The following is a 23,609-nucleotide window of genomic DNA, read 5'->3' as shown; positions in this document are numbered from 1 at the left end:
GTGTTGTAATAAGCTGATAATCAGGAGAACTTTTGATTACAACTGATACAACTAAGAAATTAGAAGATATTGCACTGAAATATAAAACAAAGTATATATGTAGGTATAGATATTTGTGTTGAATATGTATCTTTGTAAAGGGAAACTCTATAGTATTGTACAGTACAGTATTATCTTTTAAACTGTAGTATTGTACAGTACAGTATTATCTTTTTCCTTCTAGGTATATGGAAACAGCTTTTGGATCACTGTCATGTTGGAATGCATCATTTTTAGACAAGAAATCTAAGAAGCACAGTCATGGCTTGGATTACAGACTTGCTGAAGATTATATGGCAAAACTTGGGCGCCTGCCAAGAGAATCCGTTTCTGAAGTGGTAAGTTATGGCAATTCATCTTAAGTTTAATTAGTTTCATAACAGATATATTACTCAAAGTTGTGCACCTGTATCATAATGATCTTCCTAATCGGGTGGTTGAATCAGTAGAACTTCAAAAGTTCAAAGTTGGAGCAAATGCTTTTTTGTTGACCAGGCAGACATGAGTCTTTTTCTAGTTTATTTATGACATATTTGTTTTTGATGTTGTTAATAGTTTATATATGACATGTCTGTTTTGACGTTGTTACTTTTTTTAGAATGATTTATTGTTAATTTGTTCTCTTCATTTATTTATTTCCATATTTCCTTTCCTCACTGGGATATTTTTCCCTGTTGGAGCCCCTGGGCTTATAGCATATTGCTTTTCCAACTAGGGTTGTAGCTTGGATAGTAATAATAATAATAATAATCTAGATGTCTTTCTTGGTCCACTACCAACAAAATTGTGGGAAATAATTATTTTTTTCTAAATGTCTCATTGTATACATCTGTGTTATTGCAGTGAGTATTGCCTCTACGCTTGCTTGTCATCACATCTCATAGGTTATTAAAGAGATTCTGATAGACTTAATACAACTCACAAATGATTTTTTTTTTTGAAAGAATGTTTGAAAAATAAATGTTACCTTTGTAATGCCATTCATTATTATCTCTTAGAAGGTTAAGAACTTGCATTGAAGGTGTTATTCTTTATTTATTGTAGAATTTGACGTATGTTTAGTTGCATGTAATGTGAAGAACTTCAGATTCCCTTCAGTTAACCCTTTTATCCCCAAAGGACGTACTGGTACGTTTCACAAAACTCATCCCTTTACCCCTATGGACGTACCCGTACGTCCTTGCAAAAAAATGCTATAAAATTTTTTTTTTTTTTATATTTTTGATAATTTTTGGAGAAAATTCAGGCATTTTCCAAGAGAATGAGACCAACCTGACCTCTCTATGACAAAAATTAAGGCTGTTAGAGCAATTTAAAAAAAATATACTGTACTGCAAAATGTGCTGGGAAAAAAAAAAAACCCTGGGGGTTAAGGGTTGGAAATTTCCAAATAGCCTTGGGGTAAAAGGGTTAATAACTGGCAGGTATTGATGAAGCATAAAGTTTTGTCATTTCGTTTGCTGTTATAAGCTGCATACTTTCAATATTTGCATTCTACTGATGTCTTGAAATGACAGGTACAAAATGGGATTTTTCAAGCCGTAAAGCAGCTACCGTCGAAACCAAAATGTTTCGACTGCCTTCGAAGCTATATAGTCCTGCCTCTCTTCCAAAACTTCTCTGATGCGCGGAACATGTATACGTTGCAGATGCCCTTTGCAGAATCGTTACTTAGCCTCGAAATTCATATGTCAAGCATGCTTAGTGAGTACTACTTTTGCAGTATTTTCTTTCTGTTTGTTAGAAATTATACTTACATAGCTTAAGGAAATTTGATAGCTACACAATTGATTATCTTATAATTTTGAATTAACAAACTTAAGGAAATTTAATAGCTACACAATTGATTATCTTATAATTTTGAATTAACAAACTTAAGGAAATTTAATAGCTACACAATTGATTATCTTATAATTTTGAATTAACAAACTTAAGGAAATTTAATAGCTACACAATTGATTATCTTATAATTTTGAATTAACAAACTTAAGGAAATTTAATAGCTACACAATTGATTATCTTATAATTTTGAATTAACAAACTTAAGGAAATTTAATAGCTACACAATTGATTATCTTATAATTTTGAATTAACAAACTTAAGGAAATTTAATAGCTACACAATTGATTATCTTATAATTTTGAATTAACAAACTTAAGGAAATTTAATAGCTACACAATTGATTATCTTATAATTTTGAATTAACAAACTTAAGGAAATTTAATAGCTACACAATTGATTATCTTATAATTTTGAATTAACAAACTTAAGGAAATTTAATAGCTACACAATTGATTATCTTATAATTTTGAATTAACAAACTTAAGGAAATTTAATAGCTACACAATTGATTATCTTATAATTTTGAATTAACAAACTTGATAGCTTTAAAAATCTTTAGCTCATCCACCATGATTTTTCTGTCTAAAATATTGAACATTAGGTTGTACTGTAATTGTAATGCACTTTATTTTGAGGATAAATTTGGCCCTCAACATACATAATTAAAATTTGGTGAAAATAATGACTTTTAAGAAAATACAGAAGTGATTCTTAAATTGTCATCTTTAGGCACCAACAATTTTACTGATATAAGCTTATTCAAATTGTCTTCTGCACAATTTCTTTGTCTCATTGATGTAAAAGACATGCCCTTATTACTTCAAACAAGGGAGCTATCATTTCAAATTCGCTCTAATATGCTACAAACTCAATTGTTTCGACCAGGAACATAAGTATTATATGCGTCAGGGCAATATTTTTTTTTTTTTTTTTTGTTCGACTGAAGCCCTTTATTCTTTAGACTGAATAGCAGATGAATTCCATGTAGTTTCATTGAGGCACTAAGGTTTGAATCATTGACTTGAATATAGATGGTAGAAAAATTGTTTCATTTGGAAAATATGTTGTTTAGGCAAAGGTTGAATCTCTTGATTTTTTTTTTTTAATTCAGAAATAGCATTACCAGCTGAACTCGGTTGAGTCCCTTGTTAGGCTGGGAGGAACGTAGAGAGTAGAGGTCCCCCTTTTTGTTTTTGTTTCTTGTTGATGTAGGCTAGCCCCCAAAATTGGGGGAAGGGCCTTGGTATATGTGTATGTATGTATGTAGAAATAGCAGATTATCAGTACAAACATTTTCATCACTATCATCATCTACACCTATTGACACAAAGGGCCTCGGTTAGATTTTGCCATTCGTCTCTGTTTTGAGCTTTTATATCAATACTTCTCCATTCATCATCATCTACTTCATGCTTCATAGTTCTTATCCATGTAGGGCTGGGTCTTCCAGCTTTTCTAGTGCCTTGTGGAGCCCATAAACATTTTAGCTCGGCTTTTTTGTACGTTGAATCTTGATAACATTTTTCCAGATATTTGGATGATGACTCTCCCCCGTGATTACATGCTGCGTCTTTTAGCTATATATAAAAACGTTGTTGTACAAGTAATCAAGGAAGAAAAGCATACTTTCACAGAGGTAAGTTTATAAATTAGTTTTGAAAAGATATATGTTCTTATTTCTGAAATATTTTTTCTCTCTGGTAAAATATTTTATTTTTCCATGTTTCCTTTCCTCACTGAGCCATTTTCCTTGTTGGGGCCCCTGGGCTTATAGCATCCTACTTTTTCAACTAGGGTTGTAGCTTAGCATTTAATAATAATAATAATAATAATAATAATAGCAATAATGATTCCAAGCCTCTAATTTATTTTATTTTTTATATCATCTAAAGTTGGACAGAAGGGTTTTACAGTCATCCTTAAAGGTCCTAGGGCTTCTTCACCAAGAGAACTTGAAGAAGGGATCAAAAGCTGCCAGAATACCGTACGAAGAATTTTACATACCTGAAATCGCCGAGAAGATAGACATACGAAGGGACTATCTTAATTGGATTAGCAGCAAAGCCAGACCATTTGCCAAGATTGATGTAAGTAAATGATCTTCAAATTACAGTAGATGATCTGGTATGGGTTACTTGATGGGAGATATGGATAGAAAAATGGATACCATTGGAGGTATTTTAAAATATATGAATTTTGAAAATTTTATCTCTTTCACCCCCAAAGGACATAGCGGTACGTTCTTGCAAAACACTGTTAATTACATGTTTTTACATATTTTTGATAATATCATGAGAAACTACAGGCATTTTCCAAAAGAATGAGACCAACCTGAACTCTTTAGGACAAAAATTAAGCCTGTTAGAGCAATTTAAAAAAAATATATAGCAAAATGTGCTCGAAATTTAACCTTATGGTGGGGGTAAAAGGGTTAAAATTGTTAGAGGTATAGTTTAGAAGGTATGATTATGCCTCTTGTTCTTCAGAATTTGACTGATTTACCCTTTAAATAACTTTTTAAAGTTATAGAAGTACAAGACCAGTAAATACAATTGTATATGAGTTTACTTAACAACTCGTTCTGGTGTTTTGTGTCCCTGCTACCATCCAATTGTTAGGCCCTATGTAGCAATTAAGAGTATGGTGTTCAGGTAATTATAAGAATTTTGTAATATCTTTTGCTAGAAATTGTGTTACAGGAATGTTCTTTTGGCCTTACTTTCTTACATACTGTACAGTACATACATATACCAAGGCACTTCCCCCAATTTTGGGGGTTAGCCGACATCAAACAAATAAAAAAAAGGGGACCTTTTCTCTCTACGTTGCTCCCAGCCTGATAAGTGTGTACCAACCGTGTGTCACACGATCGTACATAAATTATTTTGTATGTATTATGCTTGTATCTGCGCTCTTCCCTCGCACTAAAAAGAACCAGAACAAACATGTCTATGTGTCGCCTATGTAACATTGTCATTTCTCAAACATGTATTTTCCTGTTGCCTTGAGGTTTTGTATATAAAGGAGAGTGTTCTTTAATAATACTACTCAGTTGATTGCTTCCTGCCTTTGAGTCTTAACCTTAACTCAACCGAGTTCGGCAGGTACTGCTTGGGTGCCACAGCCCACTCTCCCCTGTTATCTACCACAGATGAAGCTTCATAACGCTGAATCCCCTACTGCTGCTACCTCCGCGGTCATCCAAGGCGACCGGAGGAAGCAGCATGGTTTACCGGAACTGCGTCACAATCGCTCGCCCTTCATTCCTATTTCTAGCATGCTCTCTTGCCTCTCTCACATCTGTCCTCCTATCACCCAGAGCTTTCTTCACTCCATCCATCCACCCAAACGTTGGCCTTCCTTACTTTCTTACTAATATTATTTGTGTTTCATGTAAATACTACTAAGGAGTATGGCTGGTGTATCTCAAGTAGATAGGGTTAGGAACGAAGTAGTGAGGGTGAGAACGGGTGTAAGAAATTTGTTAGCAGCTAGAGTGGATATGAATGTGTTGAGGTGGTTGGGCCATGTTGAGAGAATGGAAAATGGCTGTCTGCTAAAGAAGGTGATGAATGCAAGAGTTGATGGGAGAAATACAAGAGGAAGGCCAAGGTTTGGGTGGATGGATGGAGTAAGGAAGCTCTGGGTGATAGGAGGATAGATATGAGAGAGGCAAGAGAGCGTGCTAGAAATAGGAATGAATGGCGAGCGATTGTGACGCAGTTCCGGTAGGTCCTGCTGCTTCCTCTGGTGCCATGGTTGACCACGGAGGTAGCAGCAGTAGGGGATTCAGCGTTATGAAGCTTCATCTGTGGTGGATAACGGGGGAGGGTGGGCTGTGACACCAGCCGAACTCGGTTGAGTCCCTTGTTAGGTTGGGAGGAACGTAGAGAGGAGAGGTCCCCTTTTTTGTTTCATTTGTTTGATGTCGGCTACCCCCCAAAATTGGGGAAAGTGCCTTGGTATATGTATGTATGTATGTAAATACTGTTAGCTAGTATCCAACTGCCAAGTTCCGTTGTTTAGATAGTGTTATTCAGCAGACCAAATTCCTTCATTTAGATGGTAAGGATATATAGAGTAATGAAGTAGCAAAGATATCACTCCTTCTTCTTGTTCAAATGTGATATAAAAAAGTCCCTAACTTATGAACTTGAATTGGTTACAAGAAGCTTGTTTGTTAGTAGAATTTTGTTAAAGTTTTGCCTAGGGTAGGCTTAACCTGAATTCCAAGCCTATGATTTCCAGCAACAAAAGTCGGCAAATAGTCGAGTTTCGTACAAAACAGATATGAGGTTATTACAAGTGTAGTTTTGCTTACTATATTAAATTCTGAAATTTTTCATCAATTTAAGAGGTCAGTTCCAATATTGGTGTCATGTCTGAGATTTGGCCTTAACGAATTCTGTTTCAATTTGTTTTGCTTATTATTTTGTGATAATTTATGCTCTTAATGTAATTTCTTCTACATGTCCAATTTTGTTTCAGACTATGATACAGTTCTGTGAATATCCGTTCCTCTTTGACGCACAGGCCAAAACGATTCTGCTTCGTTGTGATGCCACTCGGCAGGTACGTTTAATTTCTAATTAGTACAGTGCCCTTTTATATGCATTAATCTTATTTTTTGTACTAGATTATTACCTTCAAAAAATGACTACATAAGGGGGTCGACAAAGGTGGTGGAAATATCAAAGAAAGTGCAGGAAGGGAGGCTGAGATGGTATGGACACCTGATGAGGAGAGATGAGGACCACGTTGGGAGACATACTATGGAGATGGAGGTTCAGGGAAGAAGAAGAAGAGGGAGGCCAAGAAAGAGATGGAGGGACTGTGTGAGAGGAGACTTACAGGAGAAGGGGATTGATGAGGCAGAAGCGCAGAATAGAAAAAGATGGAAACGGCTCATCCGCAACAACGACCCCATATAAAATGGGAACCAGCTGGGAAGAAGAAGAAGATTATTACCTTCAATTTTGTCACCCCTGAATATTTACTTTTTCTATGTTCATGATGTTCTTGATATTTTAAAAGGAAAATTTTAACCTTGAGCATTTTGTTGCTATTGTTGATCAATTGGCTCCAGCCATAAAATTTAACATAGAAAGGAGCAAAATAACAGTGCCTTGTTTTTAGATGTTTTGATTGTTGAACAAGTCAATGAATTTAAATGTTCCATTTTAATAAAGATAACCAATGACTCCTATATGCATTGTATTTAGGTCCAGTCTAAAAATATAGTACTATACATAACCCTTTTACCCCCAATGGACGTACTGGTACGTTTCACAAAACTCATCCCTTTACCCCCATCGACGTACTGGTACGTCCTTGCAAAAAACTGCTATTTACTTTTTGTTTTTTTGCATACTTTTGATAACTTTATGAGAAACTTCCGGCATTTTCCAAAAGAATAAGACTAACCTGACCTCTCTATGACAAAAATTAAGGCTGTCAGAGCAATTTAAAAAATATATATTGCAAAATGTGCTTGAAAAAAAAAAAATCCTGGGGGTTAAGGGTTGGAAAGTTCCAAATAGCCTGGGGGTAAAAGGGTTAACCTTCGTGCACTGAGAATATGCAGCCCTTAGTACATAGAAGATGAGTTAAGCAAAATTTTATATTGTTCATTACTTCTCTTGTAGTTAATTTATTTGCTTATTTCCTTTCCTCACTGGGCTATCTTTCCCTGTTGGAGCCCTAGGCTCGTAGCATCATGCTTTTCCAACTAGGGTTGTAGCTTAACTAGTAATCATAATAATAATATATATCTAGTGTTTTTATTTCAAATATTTTTAAAAATGCTTAGCATTTTTTCATTAATGATTGCTTCATTTATGAAAAAAGGCTTAGTATTTCTCCATTAATGATTGCTTCTTTTATGAAAAAAGGCTTAGTATTTCTCCATTAATGATTGCTTCTTTTATGAAAAAAGGCTTAGTATTTCTCCATTAATGATTGCTTCATTTATGAAAAAAGGCTTAGTATTTCTCCATTACTGATTGCTTCATTTATGAAAAAAGGCTTAGTATTTCTCCATTAATGATTGCTTCTTTTATGAAAAAAGGCTTAGTATTTCTCCATTAATGATTGCTTCATTTATGAAAAAAGGCTTAGTATTTCTCCATTACTGATTGCTTCTTTTATGAAAAAAGGCTTAGTATTTCTCCATTACTGATTGCTTCATTTATGAAAAAAGGCTTAGTATTTCTCCATTACTGATTGCTTCATTTATGAAAAAAGGCTTAGTATTTCTCCATTACTGATTGCTTCATTTATGAAAAAAGGCTTAGTATTTCTCCATTACTGATTGCTTCATTTATGAAAAAAGGCTTAGTATTTCTCCATTACTGATTGCTTCATTTATGAAAAAAGGCTTAGTATTTCTCCATTACTGATTGCTTCATTTATGAAAAAAGGCTTAGTATTTCTCCATTACTGATTGCTTCATTTATGAAAAAAGGCTTAGTATTTCTCCATTACTGATTGCTTCATTTATGAAAAAAGGCTTAGTATTTTTTCATTAATGATTGCTTCATTTATGAAAAAAGGCTTAGTATTTTTTCATTAATGATTGCTTCATTTATGAAAAAAGGCTTAGTATTTTTTCATTAATGATTGCTTCATTTATGAAAAAAGGCTTAGTATTTTTTCATTAATGATTGCTTCATTTATGAAAAAAGGCTTAGTATTTTTTCATTAATGATTGCTTCATTTATGAATCTATGGAATCAGAGGTTCTTCAAGTGAAAGTATTTCTCTCTCGCAGATGCAAGGTGCCATACAGGAAGCAGTTTTTAACAGCAATCCCATGCTTTGGTTGTTGGACCCTGGGCAAGTACAGTTTCTGAATCTAAACATACACCGTAATAACATCGTTGAGGATACAATCAGTCAGCTGCTCCATCATGGAGTTACAGAATTTAAGAGGCCATTGAAGGTATGTATTATAAGGACAGTACTTCATATTGAACTAATTTTTTGTTGACCAAATTTTTTAATTCATTCATTCGGAAATATAGATGCTTGAGCTTTTAATTGAGACAAAGGATGCTATTTGCCATTTATTAAGGGCCCGGTGTTCGTTGTGAAAAGTTACTGATGAATAATAGAGGTAATAGTCTTATAAATGATAGAATTTTCCACGTATTCCATCCTGATGGTGTATGTTGTGTAGAGAAGGGCTTAGCATTGTAAAATCTAGTTCCTTTTTATTTTCTTTAATTCATTATTTCAGAAAATCCTCTTTAATTATCTCCATTTTGAAATATTCTTATGTATATTTTTATCTTAAATAATGATTATAATTATCTCTTATTTTTCTCAGGTACATTTTATTGGTGAAGAAGCAGAGGATGCTGGAGGTGTGCGCAAGGAATTTTTCCTCCTACTTCTCAGAGAAATTCTCAATCCTGATTTTGGGATGTTTACGCAATATCCTGAAACAAATACCATATGGTTCAAGGAGGACACTCTTGAGCAGGCTTCTACTTATGCTCTTATTGGTGAGACTTGCCATTTTAAACAACATGAATGGAAACAGGACTTTTGTGTATAATATCATATAACTTTTTATCTCTCATTCACCCCTCCTTTGCATTTCATTTTCAATTCTGTTATTCAAACATTTTTACTCTTCATTTCAGTCAGTCCTTTGTCTTTGAAAAAAAAATCCGTTCAAGTCTTATCTTTTCTTTCCTTTCATTTTGAATAATAGTGTTTTCTTGTATTTTAGACCAGTGCTAAAAGATATTTATGTTGATGCTTGCCAAAGGATTGTAGCTTAGCTAGTAATGATAATTAACAATAATAGTTTTCCTGACAGTATAATATTGATGTCAAATATCATAAGTTTAATAGAAGCTATGGTGCTTCTTTGGGGCACCTGAACTGATTCTGTAATTTGTAATAAAATCTTAGTATGTAAGTGATTGCTATTTAGAACATATTTTTCCTCCTTTTCTCTCTTCTCTCACAAAAGGAAGCTTCCATTGCAAAATAAGTTTTTTTTTTCTATCTGGAAGATTATTCGTATTCATAATGATAGACCCAAGAAGAAAGTACCCAAGCATTACATAAATATCACAAATTTTTAAGTAATTTGTATTTTTCCTAACATACTTACCTAGAACTACCTTCTTAGGAGTTACTGGTAACTCTACCTAACCGACCAGCTTTTTGTATAGTTTACCCTCTTTCTGTTTTCTAAGGGGTCAACCTCAGGTGGTGTGATATAAGCATTACATAAATATAGTAGATTCAAGGGATAGCTTTTTCTAGAAACCTCTTCTTCTTGGCCTTCAGCTTTTCCATTTTGATTTAGCTTCTAGTAACCAAATAGGTGATATTAAAACCATATATAGGAAGCTCTGGGTGATAGGAGGATAGATGTGAGAGAGGCAAGAGAGCGTGCTAGAAATAGGAATGAATGGCGAGCGATTGTGACGCAGTTCCGGTAGGCCCTGCTGCTGCCTCCGATGCCTTAGATGACCGCGGAGGTAGCAGCAGAAGGGGATTCAGCATTATGAAGCTTCATCTGTGGTGGATAATGTGGGAGGGTGGGCTGTGACACCCTAGCAGTACCAGCTGAACTCGGTTGAGTCCCTGGTTAGGCTGAAGGAACGTAGAGAGTAGCAGTACCTGCTGAACTCAGTTGAGTCCCTTGTTAGGCTGGAGGAACGTAGAGAGAAGCAGTACCTGCTGAACTCAGTTGAGTCCCTTGTTAGGCTGGAGGAACGTAGAGAGTAGAGGTCCCCTTTTTGTTTTGTTTCATTTGTTGATGTCGGCTACCCTCCAAAGTTGGGGGAAGTGCCTTGGTATATGTATGTATGTATATATATATTTTTTTATTTTCAGGTATTGTATGTGGCCTTGCTATTTACAACTTCACCATTATAAACTTGCCTTTTCCATTAATACTGTACAAAAAGCTATTAGGAGAATCTTCAGTTCTTGATGATCTGTCGGATTTGGATCCATGCCTTTCCAGGTAAAGTAATTTTTATGTATTTTATATTCCATAATAGTATCCCAAGTGTCATTGGATATCCATGGTTTTCTCCTTGTAACTGCGTGTACCAACTGACTGACATATGTTCTTAATTATTATTATTATTATTATTATTATTATTATAATTATTATTATTATTAAATGCTAAGCTACAACCCTAGTTGGAAAAGCACGATGCTATAAGCCCAGGGGCCCCAACAGGGAAAATAGCCCAGTGAGGAAAGGAAATAAGGAAAAATAAAATATTTTAAGAATAGTAACAATATTAGAATAAATATTTCCTATTTAAACTATAAAAACTTCAACAAAACTAGAGGAAGAGAAACTACATAGAAAAGTGTGCCCGAGTGTCCCCGAGGGTCCCCTCCAGCAAGAGAACTCTGACCCAAGACAGTGGAAGACCATGGTACAGAGGCTAGGGCACTACCCAGGAATAGACAACAATGGTTTGATTTTGGAGTGTCCTTCTCCTAAAAGAGCTGCTTACCACAGGTAAAGAGTCTCTTCTACCATTACTAATATGAAAGTAGCCACTGAACAATTACAGTGCCGTCGTTAACCCCGGGAATGAAGAAGAATTTTTGGTCATGCTAGAGTTTTCAGATGTATGGAGGCCCTTTGCATCAATAGGCGTAGGAGATGATGATGATATTCCATAAATATATAAAATAATTTATAATCAGATAGAGAAATCCAAACACAAATTTTGTAAGAGTATAGGAAAACAAAATCATAAAGAGAATTTTATAACTTGGAACTAAAAGGGAAGAAGGATATTGAATTTTGCAATCCGAGGATTACTGGTTCTTGCCATATGACAGGTTTTGTGTGCAAGAACAAGGTACAGTACACCAATTTATCTGCCTCTATTTTGACTTGAGCTCTTCTTTGATGGAATTTCATGGGTGCACTGGTTATTAGCCTAAATATAATTAATTCTCCGACATCTTGAGGTAAATCCAGAAAATAACCCGGTAAATACACACACAAGGTAAATAACGGCTATCATAATTGCGTGCTAATATAGGAGTGACGTCACTGGCGTGGGATTGTTGGTACTGTAGTAGTGGGAGGTGGAACGGCACCTCGCTGTTTGGGGATTTTGACAGGAGATATCTAACTGGTGCGAGGCCTCTGGTTGTGATTTATCACGCCCCAGTATTATATATCGACACCTTTTATAGGTGAGCGAGCTGGGTTCAACCTGGCATCCCTATGCAATTTTTTCTCTGGTAATATATAGCAGTTATATACCTTAGAAATGGTGTGCTAGAGGAGCATTTCACTGGGCGACACGGGTCGGAGCCCAGAAATAATTAATTCAAGTCAATTCTAGTAGATGTTATATCTGGGAATTCTGTACAGTGCATGATTAAGCTTTGTAAAAGTAATATATTAGTGCTGAATATTTTTCTTTTTATAAAATTGGGTTTTCTACAAGATTGTTTTGTACCAGATTTTGAAAAATAAATGACCGAGTGCTCTCCACATTTCAGAAGTCTTCATGAATTACTGGATTATGATAAGGATGACGCGGAGGACGTATTTTGCTTGAATTTTACAGTAACACACGATTTCTTCGGAGAAACTAAAGTCATCCCCTTGAAGCCAGATGGAGAAAACATAAATGTTACTTCTCAAAATAAGTAAGTTTGTATTCTGAGCAGTTATGTTATACTAGTTCTTATATTAATCTGGTAAACCATAGAATTATTTTATGAATATTTGTTTCTTTTAGATACTTCTTCTCCTGAGAAACTATCTGTATGAGGTAGCAGATTTACTCATAAGATAAAATGAATAGTATTCTTTACACAGGTAACCTATAGCCTCAGTTTCACTCTCTTTTGTTTTCATTTTGCAAAGTCTTGTGGTAAAAGCGCCGGCTGTACTACATGAAATAATTCAAATTAAAAATAAATAGGACTTTTATATTTGTTTCCATGTTCTCTTTAGTATATTTACTGGCTGCAAAGAAACAAAATTAAATTTTGTTTATATTTTTAAAGTACATTTGTTTCGACACGAAATACAAAACCCTCATTCTTTACTAGGAGATTGATCAGCGTGAGAACACCAGCTCACACTAATCAATTTCTTAGTAAAGAAATCAAGATTTGTATAGTTAAGAAAAATACAAATTACTTACATATTTGTCCTGTTGTCCCTTGGTATTGCATAGAGATTTTTTCTCTTCAAATGTTGAATTATATTAATGACAAACTTAACCCTTTTACCCCCAAAGGACGTACTGGTACGTTTCACAAAACTCATCCCTTTACCCCCATGGACGTACCGATACGTCCTTGCCAAAAACTGCTATTTAAAATTTTTTTTTGCATATTTTTGATAATTTTATGAGAAATTTCAGGCATTTTCCAAGAGAATGAGACCAACCTGACCTCTCTATGACAAAAATTAAGGCTGTTAGAGCAATTTTAAAAAAATATACTGCAAAATGTGCTAGAAAAAAAATAACCCCTCAGGGGTTAAGGGTTGGATATTTCCAAATACCCTGGGGGTTAAAGGGTTAATAATAATTTGCTTTTACTAGAGAAACTACAAATGAGCTTTTAGGGTAAATTTTTATGTTAAGCTGACCATTTGGTAGTAAATAATCGCTGTATTATATTGTGTGATGATATAAATACCGTAGATAAGTTATTGCAAAGTTATCAAATTCTGTTTATTTTTATAGGCAGGAGTATGTGGACCTCCTCGTTGACTATAAATTGAACAAGAGCATAGAGACCCAGTACCAGGCGTTTCACGACGGATTCTATCGAGTATGTGGAGGGATAGTTCTGAAATTATTCTACCCAATGGAGTTGATGGCTCTTGTAACTGGCAATGAAAATTACGACTGGCATGAATTGGAGAAAAATTCTGAATACAAGGTAGGTAAAGGGTTAAGTAATCGTAGGCTTTTCATTCATAAAAGTTGAAAATATATTTGAAAGTTCTTCCCTGACTAATATGTGTGAATGTACAAAATGTTTAGAATAAAACCTTTTTCCAGTTGTAGTTTTATCATTTAAGTTATACAATATTTCTTCCAATACAAATACAAACCATCATCCTTGAATAGGAGTATAATTTAAGCTCCGCCCACCTGGCAGGCCACTGAGCAGCTAATTTGATTTCACCCACCACACAGCAAAGGTTTAAAGGTTGCTCATGAATGGCAGAGGCAAGGGACAGTAACAATGCCTGGCAGGACAATGCCCTAGAGACTGACTATATATCCGTATGATCAGTGCCTAAGCCCCCCCTCTCCACCCAGGCTAGGACCAGGGTGGGCCAGACAATGGTTACTGATGATTCAGCAGGTAGACCTAAAAGCTCCCCAAAATGCCCCATCCTTAGTGAGGTTGCAGACTACAAGAAACTATCGAGTTTGAGCGGGACTTGATCTCCCGTCCAGTAGAATGCCAGGCAGGGACATCTCCAATAGGCCACCACAACTGATGTACTCTGTTCATTGTAAATATTTGGACAATTTTTTTTTTTCTTATGTTTCTGGTTCGAGTTTGCCTGTAATGGATACTCCAATGCGGTCCTGCCATGGTAAGCTTGGTCAGAATTGTGTCAGGTTTATGAATAGGACTTGCATGGACTGCCATCTCTTATGCCCTTTGTACTAGGGGCATGAATGTTCTCGGGTATACTCCTGTGACAAGTGCAAGTCATAGCCTCCTTCACAGTGGTCTGAATACGGTAGAAGGAAACAGTCTAAGAGATTCTTCGGTTTCTGAGGCTGACACCCCTAAACTGTTGTTGAAGAAGCTTTTAAGCTCCTCTTTCTTGACCTTCACCACTCAAACTGCTGCACCTTCTAAGGCTTCTTTTTGAGCTGAGTCTACCGTAGGGAAACCAAAGAAGGGAAGAGACCTCAGTTTTCTCTTGGGACAGGACAGGCTTCATAAGAGGTAGGAGTATCATCCTTCCCTGTGAAGGTAATACCCTCCCTTTGCCCTGCCTTTGGGACTACCGACGATGATGTTAGCAAGGACCGAGACCTGCGGAAGTTGAAGCAGATGCTAGAACCTCTAGGACTTCCGCTGTTTCACCTGCTGTTGGAGAAAATCCTTGATACTTTCCTGCGGTTTCGTCGCCGCCAGTCAGGAAATCCTTGACTTCAACTTCTGGTAAGAGGGACGAAGCATGCATGCCTTCCTTCCCCTCCCAGCCATGTTTCTTTGACTTTGCCAACTGATGCTGAGACATGGGATATAACTCCAGCAGCTCCAAAAAATTAGAAGAAGCAGCCACCAGTCAGGATTGGTTCTTTGACCTATCTTCACGTTTCCTTGAGAGAAGCGGTAATGTTATAATACACCAATTCTTGGATAGGGGAGTTGATACAAGGTATAGGTGCTCATGCTCCTGCTACCAGTACATGCACTTGATTCCGCCCCTTCCTTCTCTTCCGCTTTTATTTTATTAAATTTTTTATAGTTTATGTAGGAAATATTTATTTTAATGTTACTGTTCTTAAATTACTTATTTTTTCCTTATTTCCTTTCCTCACTTGGCTACTTTCCCTATTGGAGCCCCTGGGTTTATAGCATCCTGCTTTTCCAACTAGGGTTGTAGCTTAGTAAGTATTAATGATAATAATAATAAAGAGGTGTTGCAAGTGGTAGAGAGAGACAATCATGGGGAGGAGGAAATGAAAGAAGATGGAGGAGCTGGAGAGTCAGGATGAGATGCTGGAAGAGGCTGGAGAAGCTAGAGGTGGTGTTGGAGGAGCTGCAGAGAGGTATAGTTGAGGTTCAGGTGCAGACCTCTCTACCTTTTTAAAGTACATGCAGCGCACAGTTTTGTCTACCAGATTTGCATCTTCTCTTTCTAGGTCTTGTAACATTTCATAGTATCTGTGATCCACGTGGACACGATTATAAACTTTTCCATGGTGGGATTCTGTTCCTCAAGTTTTCCGTTGATCCCTCTATAAGGGCAAAACCCTCTGCCAAGGCCTTAGTTGTAAATTCCTTGTGCACTGGGATTGGTGCGTCTTCCTGTTTTGCAGTCATCTGACTCTCCTCCTTAATGAGGTCCTTAGCAGACAATTCTCCTGAGATGACAGGAGCTCGGTGACATCATAAGCAAACACCTTAGTATCCAGCAGCCTATTAAGGTCAATACCCCTCATGGGAGCAAAGCTTCTTCCAGACATCCTTTATATTGGTTTGCTTCACTTCATCCCAATCTTCAGCAATGTTCTTGATGGCATCCCGGATGTTGTAGGACTTTCGTAATATCTTGACGGTTATGTCCTCCTCCTCTGTTGCCTCCAATGCCATAGCAATTGTCCTATGGAGATAGTAGGCCTTGAAGGAAGTAATTACCCCTTGGTCCACAGGCTGTAACAGAGTAGCAGTATTAGGTGGCCAGTAAACCATCTTGACATCGAGATGTACGTCAGCTAAGTTGACAGGGTGACTAAGGTCCTTGTCCAACAATAGCAGCACTACAATACCGCTCAACCTCAGGCATAAAGTAGTTAAAAAACCAGTCCTCAAATAACAAGAGGGTTACCCATGCCTTCCTATTGGACTTTCAGATGACTGATAGCTGACTATTCCAAACCCCCTCAAATGGCCTGGAGTTTCAGCCTGAAACACAAGCATAGGCTTTAGCTTGCAGTTGCCAGAAGAATTACCCCCCCTGAAGCAAAGTCAGTCTCTCCTTGCAAACTTTGTGTCCTGGTGCAATCTTCTCATCCTTAGCAATGTAGGTCCAGTTTGGCATATCCTTCCAAAATAAGCCTATTTCATCCACATTGAGAAGTTGTTCAGTACAAAACCTAGCTTCCCTAAAGCCTCGGTTCCGGATATTGCGGATTTCCTCGTGCGTTCTCTGGTCGCGTCGTGATACCATCCCGTCGCTCTCCATTCTCTGTGCGACCCTTTGTGTCCCCGACTCGTGTGTCCCACGTGGTTCCCGCGTGGTATCTCTGTGCTTTCCCTTGTGTTCTCGCGTGTTCCCGTGATTCCCTTGTGCTTTCCCAAGTGTATTCCTTATCCTTTCCCTGCGTTCCTGTGTCTTGCGGTACTGTGTTGTGATGGAGCAGCGGTTGAGAGGAAATTCCAGGTACCTCCTAAGAAAGTAGTTCAAGGTAAGTCTCTGTGTTGGAACAAACCTAGCTTCCCTAATAATCTCAGCCAACGCATTAGGGAATTCACTTACGGTTTCATTATTATCACTAGCAGCTTCTAGCACCTTTAGGTTATGCAAATTGGCACAAGCATAAGGCTCATGAAACCCCTTACTGGCCACAAACTCCTCACTCTCACTCCCTTCCCCTTTTTGACTTTTCAAGGACTCGAATAAATGCGTAGCCCTCTGAATCACCATAAGGCTCACTGGGATACGCCACTGATTCTGGTCGTCCAACCAGAGCACTTAGAACGTCTCCATTTCAATCATGAGACCACTGCACTGTTTCATAATAATGGGTGACTTCATAGGGGCAGATCCTTTTATGTGCTCAAGGATGCGATGTTACTCCTGTATGATTGTCGCAACTGTAAAACGAGTAAAGCCTGTATTTGCAGGGGTCTTTTTTTTTTTTTTTTTCCGCTTCACTATGTCCACTTTAATTTTCATTGTAATGGCTTCCCTCTTCTTGGAGGCACTGCTATCACAAGTCTCTCCATTACACTTTCCAGACATTATGCAAAGCAAAAAAGGCTACAAAAATTATCCAAAAAAGAGCAACACCGAAATCCTGAATGAGTATCGTAAGCTAAGATGACAAAATAATGCTAAAGTGACATGTTATAAACTACTACCTGCCAGGTGACAGTGTTAGCTGCTCTGCGTTGGCAAGTAATTCGTCATATTAGCGAACCAAACATGGCTACACTGATTTTTTAAGTACCTTATGGTAGCTCGATCATGATGACCAATCATCGTAGCTTAAAACCGCCGTAACCCGCGGACCTCTTATAAGTGCATTTTTAGTGGATGAGTAATAACGAGAAGCACGAAATGAGTCGCGGTGTTCATGGGATTTTTTAATCACATTTTCACGTTCATTTAAAGAAAACGCAAAAGCATTCATCTCTAGTTAGGTTAACCTGTCTAAATTGAAGTCAGTGTGTAAAAAGAAAAAAGACAAGCAAGTGTCCATAAAGAGTAAATTGAGTGATTCAGTTTGTCGCTGGTGTATGTCGTTCAGCAGAGAGAACTGATATTTTACCAGAACTGTTTATGTTGTGAGATCTCGTTCCAAGAAGTAACCTCATATTCTTGTTCTCTCGTCTTCTCCCCCACAACTTTCCTCATACGTAAAGTGGTAGTTAACTTGCCAATATTTCGTTTTATAGTATGAATTATAAGTTTGTATTCATTTCTGATGTTAGGGGCTATAGTTCATTTGCTATATCACATTGAAAACCTTTAAAAATGTGTGTGTGTGTATTTTTTGGGTTAATGTGCTGTGTGTTCTCGAAGGATTTAACTGTGAAAGGCTAGAACAGGGAAGCCAATAGGATATAAATACCAAAGAAATATTGTCTCCCCTGCTCTAGGGCCAGTATATCAACGCGCAAAGCATGAACTTAGTGTGTATAAGTGAGACGAGTACTGTACTCGTGTCCAGTCACTCTTGAACTCAAAAACAACACCTCCAATGCTGAATACCATCTTCTATGGGTGATGTCATTACTACGTCATCATTGCATTGTTGAAAGAACACATGCTAAAGATGGGAACCAGTCTACGTGCGCATCATCTTGCATCCAGTCACCATCTACGATTCTGACGTTGTATAGTCAACATCTTCGTGAAGGGAGGAATCTTGGAATGTGATTCAGATAAGTAAGAGGAATCCCGTTTTGGTCATCACTATTCTTGTTTTGAATAGCATCAATATAAACTAGATTTTGGTTAATGGGCTGATGATTGAGTAAGTCAATGTTTTGATTTCTGAATCAAATAGTGTTGTTAGCCGTTTTCCCGGCTTCTTGAAACGTGGACAGGATTTAGCTGTTTACCCTTCCCAGTGTTGAAACTTTGATAATCCTTTCTGATAAAGTAGTAAATTTAAATTCCTTATTGTATTAAATTTATTTTGCATAGCATAATAACTAAATTTTGAATGTCTGTGATTAGAAGCTGACATTTGGATATTGACTGGGTTTTCTATTATTACTTTATGGTTATTTTAATTCTTTGGTTTTTATTTTTATTTTGTATTTTAGGGAGAATATACGGCTGATCACGAAGTCATCAAAATGTTTTGGGAAGTTTTTCATGACTTGGCGCTGGACCAGAAGAAACAGTTTCTCCTCTTCTTGACTGGTACAGATCGGGTACCAATTTTAGGAATGAAGGCAAGTAGTAGTAGTGTACCTTGATTTGAACTGCTTTGGTAAAGCTTTTATAACTTAGAATCAAAAGGTTGCATTTCTTTAGGAAAAATCATATACAATCCATGTGCTTACGGGTAAGGAGAAGGTGTGTTTGTAATAGGATGCAAAATATGAAATTGGGTATTTCATTGTCTTAGAGTAATTGAAAGTTAATAACAGTAGAGAATTGGCAGTATTTTTGTTACACAGTTTATTAAAGAAACATCAGTTATATAATTGTTCTATTTATAATAATTTCACATTGAAGACTTAAGTTCTCTTCCGCAAGAGAAGCTTGGCCGATTAGTGACAGAATTTGGAAGGGTGTGTGAGAGAAGGAAGTTGAGAATTAATGTGGGTAAGAGTAAGGTTATGAGATGTACAAGAAGGGAAGGTGGTGCGAGGTTGAATGTCATGTTGAATGGAGAGTTACTTGAGGAGGTGGATCAGTTTAAGTACTTGGGGTCTGTTGTTGCAGCAAATGGTGGAGTGGAAGCAGATGTACATCAGAGAGTGAATGAAGGATGCAAAGTGTTGTGGGCAGTTAAAGGAGTGTAAAAACTAGAGTGTTGGGCATGAATGTAAAGAGTTCTGTATGAGAAAGTGATTGTACCAACTGTGATGTATGGATCGGAGTTGTGGGGAAAAAAGTGACGGAGAGACAGAAATTGAATGTGTTTGAGATGAAGTGTTAAAGGAGTATGGCTGGTGTATCTTGAATAGATAGGGTTAGGAACGAAGTAGTGAGGGTGAGAACGGGTGTAAGAAATGAGTTAGCAGCTAGAGTGGATATGAATGTGTTGAGGTGGTTTGGTCATGTTGAGAGAATGGAAAATGGCTGTCTGATAAAGAAGGTGATGAATGCAAGATTTGATGGGAGATGTACAAGAGGAAGGCCATGGTTTGGGTGGATGGATGGAGTGAAGAAAGCTCTGGGTGATAGGAGGATAGATGTGACAAGAGGCAAGAGAGCGTGCTAGAAATAGGAATGAATGGCGAGCGATTGTTACGCAGTTCTGGTAGGCCCTGCTGCTTCCTCCGGTGCCTTGGATGACTGTAGAGGTAGCAGCAGTAGGGGATTCAGCATTATGAAGCTTCATCTGTGGTGGATAATGGGGGAGGGTGGGCTGTGGCACCCTAGCAGTACCAGCTGAACTCGGTTGAGTCCCTTGTCAGACTGGGAGGAACTTTTGCTAAATATAACCAGAATTAAAAACAATTTATAGCATTTTTAATTTAAGTAAATTCTACCACAAATATCAACTGTGACATTGTCACCTTTCCCTTGCATGTGTGTGGATAACACCTCATTATTCTGCTTGATATCGACAAGGCCTCGGGCTTTATTCATGTTGCCAACATTTGCTTGATATGCTTTGTTACTTATTCTGCATATTCACGTCTTGGTTTCTTGCCTTTAAACCACCCTAATAATTCGGATCTTTCAGGCTTTACTACATTACCTCGAATGTATGCTTTGAGATTTTTAAATTGTATGGTCATACCAGTTACATAGTTGCTTTATATGATATGTTTCTAATGGTTCTCCTCCTCCTCGCCAATGCAGAAAAGGTTCTTGCAATACTAACCTGTCATTTTTTAATAGTTATTAAATTTTTTATATTTCCATTAACAGAAAAACGCTATAATTTGTTAACAGCAGTGTCCTGTAAAGATATTTCCTAGTGAATTGTGACTGATGAGGTGGTCTTTGTTTTCTTTCCTATGTTTTTATTATGCATTTGTGTTCAATACAATTGTCATTTTATAAATGTATTTATAATTGTCACTTTCACAGCATACTTTGTGTAAATGTTTTCTTTGAAAGGACATTAGAAATTACTGGTATTTTTATATTTCAGCCATTATATATAATTTTTTATTTTATGATATTCCAGGCCTTAAAAGTAACTATTCAGTCAACAGCTGACGATGCTTACCTACCAGTTGCTCATACATGTATAGCTCAGCTGGATCTACCAAAATACCATACCAAGGAAAAGTTGAGATATAAACTCCTACAAGCCATCCAGCAGAGTGAAGGCTTCGGACTCGTTTAACGTGATTTGTGATAACCCTCCTCGGGCTAATATTAACAACGTTATAGAAAGTGTTATTTTTACGTAATCGTGAGACTGTTACTGATTTTTTTATAATTATTCAAGGTCTTGACAAAAGAAAGTGTTAGAAAACTTGAATACTAGAAGAATTTCATTTATAGTGAAACCTACAGCTAGAGTTGTGTGTACTCAAATGCTTATGGCATGGTTGTAAAAGCACCGATTTTAGGACAGAGATGATGTAGTACATCATGTTTTGTACTGGTTGTTGTGTTATTAGGAGAAATATAAAGATTATTTAGTAAATCATTCTTACCAAAAATTAAATATCATTCCATCTTTGAACTCATATATTTGACCAACTTCTGTAATCATTTAAATCATAGAAATTGCAGTATAGTTATTTAATACAGGGGTTGGACAGGAAGTGATTTATCTTCATTAGAGTACAGTCTATATTTGTGATTTCAGAGGTTTTAAAGTTGTTTATGGTATATAAAGCATAATGTGCATTGCAAAATCTTTTTCTCATATAAATGTTATTCTGGCCTTTTCCTTGAAAAAGCTTATCATTATAGAAAGGATTTTAGCAGCTGCCTTGTTTTTGCTGAAAAATTCTTGCTAATATTTGGAGTAATTTTTTAGTTTGATTTCTTACTTTTCATACTTTTAGTAGTTTCAGATTATATTTTTAGGTTCATTAGTAAAGTTCTTTTAGTTTTTATTGTGTAGTTAACAAAATATAAAGCTTAATTTTTGTGTTAAAAAGATTGTTTATGAACCTTGTTAGTGATGTTGATTATGAACCTTAATAGTGATGTTAATTATCATTAAAATGATAAACTATATTTACACCGAGTGAAAGAAACTGTATGACGATCAACTTGAAAAACGAGCTTCAGGTGAAAGACGAAGGGCTTTGATTTTGATTTGGTAGTTCTGGTAAACCGCTGTCATATGGAAAAGTGTTGAATAAATAAGAAAATAGGTGTTTAGGAGCATCTTGTACAATGTATGCAAAATATATTTAAACTGTACTTGGTGTATGGCACTGCCGTATCTCTGGAATAATTTATCATCATTCTATACCACTGCAAGAAGGATTGTCACAGTTTTGCAATAAAGGGAAAATTAAATTCACTTGCACAGGGTATTCTGACAATGTGAAAGCCTTATGTCATACTGTAATTTAAATGGTTTGGTATAAATCATAAATGCTATTTTTTTCTTACAAGACATAGCAATGTTTTTTCCTATCCTGTAAATCCCATGTAGGTTGATTTCATTGAACTAAAAATGTCGGTCACAAAAAGTGCATACTTTTTGAGAAAAAATCCCGCAAGATATATTTGTGTACCTGTGACCATTTTGTTAACAAAAGAATTCACGGGAAAAACTCATATTCAACAAAATCATGTATATTGCCAGAAATTTAAAGGCCTATGAGATTATAGTGTCTACTGTATATCATGAAATGCTCATAAAAAGGAAATTTTTCAACTAACTCAGGTCTATGATATGTCTTTATCCATTTCATTATTCTTTGTAAGACAATGAGACAATAACAGAACCTTTGGCATAAGACACTATACTTCTGTAGTCTGTATACTCTACCTTGGATTTCATTTCTGCATGAAACCCTGGAAATTGATATTAAGGGAAAGGGAAGGCTAGGAAGCTAGTTTCCAGAAAGCTAAGACAGTACCCTTCTTGAAAAGAATATTGACTATACATACCTCAGTTCCTGTGTCTTTCCAAGCAGTCCAGTGTATTTTGAAGGCAATCTTCCTTAGGTCTCACTCCTCATCCACAGTCTGCAAGGTCACAGGCGAAGCGCTTCCAGCCTCCGAAGGGGTGCGGCTAACACTAGGAGTTTCCCACACACACCACCGATACCTGAAAAATTGGCCAATGTAGATTGGAGGGCTCCAAGCCCCTACAGTGTATTCTCCGGGTATTGATCCAGGAGCGTATGCATAGTGTGGCCAGCAGCAGTCGTACCTGTTCCCAAGAGTGCGAAGCAATGAGAAACTTCACCATAGTTGCCTTGGGTGTTGCCCAGTCCGATGCCGACAATTGCTTCTTCCCTTTCAGATTGTCGTTGTACGCCTGCAAGTGCACCAAAGGTTACAACCTACACTCAGCACATGGGAGTATGGAACAACAGCTGTTTGCAGCGTACAAAGTTCCCACAAGCAAATAAGAACTTGTTACCTCCATTCCATCAATCAATAACAGAAATCCCTTTATTATTATTATTATTATTACTTGCTAAGCTACAACCCTAGTTGGAAAAGC

At 36.7% G+C, this 23,609-nt stretch overlaps 1 protein-coding gene across 2 annotated transcripts in view; it reads left to right on the top strand.

Annotated features, from left to right (window-relative positions):
* Positions 1-22,549, top strand: part of LOC137655602 (probable E3 ubiquitin-protein ligase HERC4) — a 98,635-nt gene extending 76,086 nt beyond the window's left edge. For both annotated transcript variants that reach the window (XM_068389504.1, XM_068389503.1), the window contains 12 exons: positions 224-377; positions 1,557-1,743; positions 3,411-3,517; positions 3,774-3,968; positions 6,370-6,453; positions 8,651-8,821; positions 9,209-9,386; positions 10,738-10,870; positions 12,388-12,537; positions 13,590-13,788; positions 19,102-19,233; positions 21,150-22,549. In XM_068389504.1, coding sequence (XP_068245605.1) covers positions 224-377; positions 1,557-1,743; positions 3,411-3,517; positions 3,774-3,968; positions 6,370-6,453; positions 8,651-8,821; positions 9,209-9,386; positions 10,738-10,870; positions 12,388-12,537; positions 13,590-13,788; positions 19,102-19,233; positions 21,150-21,311 — 1,852 coding nt within the window. In that variant the 3' untranslated portion in view covers positions 21,312-22,549. The remainder of the gene's footprint in view (positions 1-223; positions 378-1,556; positions 1,744-3,410; positions 3,518-3,773; positions 3,969-6,369; positions 6,454-8,650; positions 8,822-9,208; positions 9,387-10,737; positions 10,871-12,387; positions 12,538-13,589; positions 13,789-19,101; positions 19,234-21,149) is intronic.
* The last annotated feature ends 1,060 nt before the right edge of the window (positions 22,550-23,609 follow it).

This window comes from Palaemon carinicauda, chromosome 16 (assembly GCF_036898095.1).
Source record: "Palaemon carinicauda isolate YSFRI2023 chromosome 16, ASM3689809v2, whole genome shotgun sequence".
Taxonomy (NCBI): Eukaryota; Metazoa; Arthropoda; class Malacostraca; order Decapoda; family Palaemonidae; genus Palaemon; species Palaemon carinicauda.
Note: the sequence above shows the minus strand (reverse complement) of the source record. Positions and strands in the feature narration are given on the sequence as shown.